Source organism: Mustela lutreola, chromosome 6 (assembly GCF_030435805.1).
Source record: "Mustela lutreola isolate mMusLut2 chromosome 6, mMusLut2.pri, whole genome shotgun sequence".
Taxonomy (NCBI): domain Eukaryota; kingdom Metazoa; phylum Chordata; class Mammalia; order Carnivora; family Mustelidae; genus Mustela; species Mustela lutreola.
In genome coordinates, this window is record NC_081295.1 from 24,727,667 (window position 1) to 24,735,537 (window position 7,871).

The window sequence follows — 7,871 nt, forward strand, 5'->3', positions numbered from 1 at the left end:
CTTTGGGTTCTCAGTTGGCCGGGGTTGGTGGCTATCTGGTGGTGGAGCTGGGACTCAAGCTTTGGGGTCTTTAAAGGGGATCTCGAGCTTGCCCTGGTGGGGAGGGGTCCAGCAGAGTGGACTTGCACAGTGTGCATGCCAGTCCTTGGGTGAGCTGAGGAGATAGTCCCTGAAATGAGTGTGTAGAGCTTAATTCTCTCACCGTCCTTTGTGGAGCAAGGCGGAGGGTACAGGGCAGGTAGCTTTGTAGGTGGGTGGGAGAGGCGTGAATGCATTCCGTGCAGTGGCTGCCTTAAGACACTGGGGCTTAATTATCTCCTGCAGCTCTTTGAGAAAGGCTGCAGGGCCAGCAGGAGATGGCAACTCAGAAACCTGCAGACCCCGTCACCCTGTGCAGCCCACAGCTGCATGGGATCTGGGACCTTCTGGGCCACCCCTTTCGCAGTCTGAGATAAGAGGTCACACTGGGCAGTGGTAGAGTTGCCGCAGACCCCCGTTCTGTGCTCCCCATGTCTCACCTCAGGGCCTGAGCCAGAGCCTCCATCAGGGACTAGGAGGAGGGAGCTGCTCTGTGTGGGCATGTAGGGCTGTGTCAGCTGTGCCTTCCTGGCCCTGCAGGGTGAGACAGGGTGAGGGAAGTGGTTCCTCACGCACGTCCGAAGGGGGGTCCTCGGCACCCCTGTGTGCCTCGGACCCACGCATCGTGTAGTAAATCAGAGCCTAACACACTGTCTGTTTTCCAGGCCCTCCTCGCAGGCATGCGGAACCGTGAGAACAGCTCGCCCTGCCAGGGCAATGGGGAGCAGGCCGGCAGGGGCAAGAACCTGGGCTCCACATGGCCTGGCGAGGAGGAGCCCTGCGGTGACATGAGCACCCCGTCCTACAAGAAGCCCCTGTACGGCATCTCACACAAGATCATGGAGAAGAAGAACCCTCCCGCTGGCGACCTGCTGGGCACGTATGAGCTCTTTGACAAGGCCAACTCCAGCAACAGCCCCTCACCCCTGCGGCTCCTGAATGAGCCGCAGAAGCGGGACTGCGGCAGCACCGGGGCAGCAGCCACTGCCGACGGGGACCCCAACATCTACTTTCTGATCCAGAAGATGTTCTATATGCTTAACACACTCTCTTCCAACATGTCTCAGCTGCACAGCAAGGTGGACCTGCTCTCCCTGGAGGTGAGCCGTATTAAGAAACAGGTGAGCCCCACTGAGCTGGTGGCCAAGTTCCAGCCGCCCCCCGAGTACCAGCTCACGGCGGCGGAGCTCAAGCAGATCGTGGACCAGAGCCTGTCGGGTGGCGACCTGGCCTGCCGCCTGCTGGTGCAGCTCTTCCCCGAGCTCTTCAGCGATGTGGACTTCTCCCGCGGCTGCAGCGCATGCGGCTTTGCAGCCAAGCGCAAGCTGGAGTCGCTGCACCTGCAGCTTATCCGCGACTATGTGGAGGTCTACTACCCGTCGGTGAGGGACACGGCTGTGTGGCAGGCCGAGTGTCTGCCGCAGCTAAACGACTTCTTTAGCCGCTTCTGGGCGCAGCGGGAGATGGAGGACAGCCAGCCCAGCGGCCAGGTGGCCAGCTTCTTCGAGGCGGAGCAGGTAGATGCCAGCCACTTCCTGGACAACAAGGACCAGGAGGAGGCCCTGTCCCTGGACCGGAGCAGCACCATCGCCTCAGACCACGTGGTGGACACGCAGGACCTCACCGAGTTCCTGGACGAAGCCTCCTCCCCTGGCGAGTTCGCCGTCTTCCTCCTGCACCGGCTCTTCCCCGAGCTCTTCGACCACCGGAAGCTGGGTGAGCAGTACAGCTGCTACGGGGACGGCGGCAAGCAGGAGCTGGACCCGCAGCGGCTGCGGATCATCCGCAACTACACGGAGATCTACTTCCCTGACGTGCAGGAGGAGGAGGCCTGGCTGCAGCAGTGCGCCCAGCGCCTCAACGACGAGCTCGAGGGCCTGGCGCTGGACGGGGGCAGTGAGGGTGAGCCGGCGCGCGACGACTGCTATGACTCCTCCAGCCTGCCCGACGACATCTCCGTGGTCAAGGTGGAAGACAGCTTCGAGGGCGAGCGGCCCGGCCGGCGGTCCAAGAAGATCTGGCTGGTGCCCATCGACTTCGACAAGCTGGAGATCCCGCAGCCCGACTTCGAGGTGCCGGGCACGGAGTGCCTGCTCAGCAAGGAGCAGCTGCGCAGCATCTACGAGAGCAGTCTGTCCATCGGCAACTTCGCCTCGCGCCTGCTGGTGCACCTCTTCCCCGAGCTCTTCACGCACGAGAACCTGCGCAAGCAGTACAACTGCAGCGGCTCCCTGGGCAAGAAGCAGCTGGACCCGTCCCGCATCAAGCTCATCCGCCACTACGTGCAGCTGCTCTACCCGCGCGCCAAGAACGACCGCGTCTGGACGCTGGAGTTCGTGGGCAAGCTGGACGAGCGCTGCCGGCGCCGCGACACGGAGCAGCGGCGCTCCTACCAGCAGCAGCGCAAGGTGCACGTGCCGGGCCCCGAGTGCAGGGACCTGACGAGCTACGCCGTCAACCCCGAGCGGTTCCGAGAGGAGTTCGAGGGGCCCCCGCTGCCCCCCGAAAGGAGCAGCAAGGACTTCTGCAAGATCCCCCTGGACGAGCTGGTGGTCCCCTCGCCCGACTTCCCGGTGCCTCCGCCGTACCTGCTGTCCGACAAGGAGGTGCGTGAGATCGTGCAGCAGAGCCTGTCGGTGGGCAACTTCGCCGCGCGGCTCCTGGTCAGGCTCTTCCCGGAACTCTTCACGGCCGAGAACCTCCGGCTGCAGTACAACCACTCCGGCGCCTGCAACAAGAAGCAGCTGGACCCCACGCGGCTGCGGCTCATCCGCCACTACGTGGAGGCCGTGTACCCGGTGGAGAAGATGGAGGAGGTGTGGCACTACGAGTGCATCCCGAGCATCGACGAGCGGTGCCGCCGCCCCAACAGGAAGAAATGCGACATCCTGAAGAAGGCCAAGAAGGTGGAGAAGTGACGGCTGGGCGCCCCCAGGGACTGTGCGTGCTCTCCGAGCGCACCAGGGGCGTCCGCAGACGCGCACCTTACGCGGCGGGGAGGGTCTCGCTCGGTTTGCACACGTGGACACCACGCAGCCGCAGGAGGGACAGAAGCTTCACGTTCGTGTCTCCTCCTCGCGACTTTGAGTCCCGTGTCCCCAGGGTGCGGCCAGAATCCGGGGGAGCGGAGAGGCCTCGGGAGCCGGCCCTTCTCTCCTTGGCCGTGTCTCTCCATCCACCGCCCCACCCTCTGCAACTCCAAATGCATAGTCAGCGACTCTCTTGTTCCACTTCCCACATTTTACATCTTCCATTTTTATCCATTTTTTTAATTAAAGAGAAACCCTTTTTAAGAAAAAAAAATCATTGGGCTCTTTGGGGGCCATTTTACTTAAAAAAAAAACTATCTTTTAAATATTTGAAACAAAGTACTGTAAGATGCCTTCGGTTGCTGGGACTTTTTTTAAAGATGGTTTCAGATTTATGAAATTTTTAGAAATGCCACGTTCCTGCATGATGGCTAATAATAGCTTCAGGTGGCATAGAGACCAATTTTACTGACCTTGTCTTTTACATATGACTTTGGAAGAATCAAGATGCCCCTCGGATGGCAGTCGAGGGGATGGAGAAGTGTGACCTCCTTTGCCTCGGTGGTTGCACCCTACCTTCCGCTGTGGTGCTGAGGAGGGGGCCTGCCCTTGCGACCTGGCCTGTTCCCAGTGGCCGTGTTGGTAGAATGCTGTGCCCACTCTCTGTAGATGAGAACACTGGATGATGATGATGATATGAATGTAGGTAGACGTGGAAACACGTACGCAGTGTCAGTTTGAGCTGTGTCCTTCCACTGCCCCCTTCCCTCTCTCCACAAGGATGCTCTTTGGAGGGGCAGACACATTTCCTTGGAAAAGAGTGTGTGTGACTATTTGGCTTCTTGTTTGATTTAAGGATGGGCCCCCTCTGGGCTCACCAAAGCTGTTTACTTTCCGTGTGTGTTTTTGTGCAACACCCGGGTTTTGGGAGCTGTCTGGTGGCTTCCCCCCACACCTCAATGCAAGCCCCTCCTGTCAGTAGCGCATCCTTGTTCCTCAGGGCAAGCCCAGGCCTCGGGCCCTCTTGGGGATACCTGGCATTGGAAGGTCACAGGTCGTTCAAATGGGGCTCCCCCGTCCCCTCCCAGAGTCCACTCAGCTGTCACCTCAGACCCCCAGAAGCTCTGCTACCCTATGTCTCTGGCCAGTCCCCTGGCCTCAGAGTAAGACATATCTTCTTTCCTCACTGGTTGGGAAGGTCACACCGCCAGTGGCAAATTCTCCGAGACATCAATCAGGAAATTCCCCAGAGGTAAAGTTCTGAAAAACGATATTCTTTTACCCACCTGACCTTGGGTTCCAAAGCCCTAAGAGGAAAGGGAAACAGTGTCACCCAAATCAAATACATTATACCAGAAACTTGGAAAATGAACTTAATCACAAAGGGTGGTCCCAAAACCCTTGTGGAACGTTGCAGAGTTAATAATCTAGTGGCTTAATGTTTGCTACCTTAAGATGCAGAAATAATAGAAACAATCTGTGAATTTTCTCTATACAACTGATAAGGACTTTAGTTCTGGTGGCTATATGACATAATTTTGCCTGTACCCAGAGGGCTTTTTTTTTTTAAATGACAGGATTTTGAGCAATGTAAAGTTGCCAGTCTGATTTTAGTAAATTTGTTTTTAAATGCCATTTACAGATTATTTCTGTTGAAACTGCACACCCAAATTATTGAAATTTAGAAATGCACAGGGACATAATGACTCTCACATACAGCCACACCCACGCACATGTGCACACACATTTCTTCTATCTAAAAAACTTAAGTGGGATGAAGGGGACCTACATGAGCAATGAGCTCAGCCTCTTTGTGCCTGGAAAGAAGGGACTAGAGCAGCCAGGAAACTCACTTTTTCCCCCTCACTTGGGCCTTTCTCTATGCCTTAGTCTCTCCAACACACACACGCATGTGCGTGCCCCTGCGCACGGCCTACCCAAAGATGGCAGTGGCGCTCTCGCCCGCTGGCCCTGTGGGTTGGAGAGTGCCGTGGGATTTGTCCTGGTCTCTAGGATGTGTCCGAGAGGATTCCAAGCCATGTGAAAATTGCCCTGCTTTCTAGAGGGTGGACTACGACCCTACAACTTCAGAAGCACAATCATTTTATTAATAATAAGTCCTGTCTCCCCATGTTAGAAAAACCAACACGTTCTAGGGATGAGATGTGTTTCTTCACAACCTAGAGCATGTTCAGTTTTTGGAAACTGCGTTTTGGTGGTTTCCTTAATACCTTTCCTGCATAGGGCCTCCCCCCCCCCCGCCCTGCCCCCCACCACCGCACCCCCAAATCTTAGAGTCCCTTTTAGTGAAGAGAGGTGGACACACTCTGGGAGTTGTTTCCTGTCCCTCCGGACTGTCTCATCAGGAAGCACCTGCAGGTCCTGCGTCTGTCTGTATGGCCTCCTCAGTTCTCTGGCCATACCGGCGGGCCCCAGGGCAGTTTTTTACATGAAGCAATAGAAGTACAAAATACTTACTTTTTCAAAATTTAATATTTTCCGTAAAATGTGTTGGTAAATCCCTTCCCCTTCCCATTCCAAATTCTTCATTTTTTTTTTTTTACTTGTTTTTTGTTTTTTCCCCCCGTGTATCTGGAGGACTAAAGAATTAGCACAGACACATTCTGATGTTAAGGAAAATTAGCAAGTCACGGTAGCTGGTAGTGTCCCTCGTTCTCTCTGTTAGTAAGTTTAAAAGAATGTATGAAGGTAGTCATGAATGTACTAAGTGTTCTAATCCTGCTTCAGTCCACTTGGGCTGTGTCTACATGACCACAAACATTTGACAGGGAATAAAGTCGTGTCTAGTGTCATGGGCGATAGTGTGCCCCTCTCCCTTCGGTGTTGGCCCCAGATCTTCCTTTCTTTTTATGTTTGGGTTGGAGGGGTTACCACATCTGCAGCAATCATCCACCAACCTATGGGATCTACTTAGTGGTGAAAGAATTCGCTGTTTAAATGGTAAGAGTCACTGGCCTGCCCACACCACAGCACGGCCACTTGGGTTCCTACAGAGATGGCCTCGGTTTCCACCCCACCCCACCCCTGCACCCTGCAATGTTGGCTTCTTGTCCAGTTGCAGTGGGGTCTCGAGACCCCTCATGAGATCTCGCACCCTGCCTGGCTGTGTGGGTAGGAGTGCGGAGTGGAGGTGGGGGCCCAGGGCCGTTCATACCATTTGGAAATACTTGCCTCGTGTAGATCCAGCCTTAATGTTTTTCTGACATCCTAGTGAAAGCAGACCCTGCACAAAGTGGATATCAGAGTTAATACTGTGAGGAGACAAAATAACGAGAATAGTTTTACCAAAGATAATGAAATACCGCATAATGTCTGCATTTTACCATTGATTTGAGTGCGTCCTTAGAAAACTGAATGTAACAAAAACCCAGGACATTTTTGGAAATTGTATGCTCTCTAGCAAACTTTGTGTGAATTTTTATACAAGCACTGTTTTATGAGTTATATAAAATGTTATAAAAATAGAAAAAATACGGTCTTTGTAACATCTTGTTTTCTTAGGGCCCAGGTCGCTCAGAGCCTGTGTTGGTCTAGTCTTTCCTTCTTTCTGTGAGGCCTCCTCAGCCCCTTCCAGGGGAGGATGGGAACGGGGGTAGGGGTGGTGAGGGGGGTAGGGGGTGTCTCAGCCTCTCAAGCTTCTACGCCCAAGGGTGATCGTGACACAGTTCACAGGATTTCAGTTGGCTGCAACTGAATGACAGAAATTGCCAAATAAATCCTAATCCTTTTCTACACGAACCACTTCCTGGCCACACAGTGAGAGGCGCATGTGACCTTTTCATACCTTTACTGGTCAGGTGCCAGCCCAGCCCTGCGACCAAGGACCAAGCCTGCACCCCCACTTTCAACCTCCCCCCCGCCTTTTTTTTCTCTCACTTTGGAGTAAATGGGATTTAGTTCCTCAAAGGTAACATATTATTAACTGATAACAAGCGGTTACGTGTTTTTTCTTACCTCTCCTCTTCGGCTAATTATAAATTATTTCATATGCATAGTAAAAATACCTTCGTGGCCGAGGGTCACGAAGATAGAAACTTGTGGCTGGTGATTGGGCTACTTTTCCCAGGGACTCTGCTCTGCTGTGAATCCTGACGTGTGTGTGTGTGTGTGTGAGCCTCATCAGCAGGTTAGGGCCAGTCGGGGGCTGGAGTAACAAGTTTAAGCAAGACTTGAAGGAAGACTAAATTCTTTGCATTCTGGCTGTGGGGTATGTTTGTTTTCTGCCCAAAAGAGAAGTCACAGAATTTCAGTATCTGTGAGCTTTCTTATAAAATCTAGTTCTCGGAGATAAGAACCACACACGAAGTTAATTATCACGATCACTGGAATGGTGACAGGCAATGGCCTTTTTGGGGAAGCTTCTAAACAAACATAACTGTCCCCCACCATCCCCTGCGGCCAGTGGTGAGAAAGGCGTGATCAACACTCCTTCCCTATGCGCTGTGACGGCCCCTCACATTCACCAAGTACATAAATGTGCCGGCCACACTGCTGAGAGCCCAGCCTTAATGATGGTCTCAAAAATTCTATGGTGGTGGGGGCGCCTGGGTGGCTCAGTGGGTTGGGCCTCTGCTGTGGGCTCAGGTCATGAGCTCAGGGTACTGGGATCGAGACCTGCATCGGGCTCTCTGCTCAGCAGGAAACCTGCTTCCCTTCCTCTCTCTCTCTGCCTGCCTCTCTGCCTACTTGTGATTTCTCTCTTTCTCTCTGTCAGATAAATAAATGAAATCTTTAAAAAAAAAA

At 53.7% G+C, this 7,871-nt stretch overlaps 1 protein-coding gene across 1 annotated transcript in view; it reads left to right on the plus strand.

Annotated features, from left to right (window-relative positions):
• The window catches only part of BEND3 (BEN domain containing 3), a 34,036-nt gene extending 27,435 nt beyond the window's left edge, over positions 1–6,601 (plus strand). The window contains exon 4 of the mRNA XM_059176959.1: positions 744–6,601. Coding sequence (XP_059032942.1) covers positions 744–2,996 — 2,253 coding nt within the window. The 3' untranslated portion in view covers positions 2,997–6,601. The remainder of the gene's footprint in view (positions 1–743) is intronic.
• Positions 6,602–7,871: the final 1,270 nt, after the last annotated feature.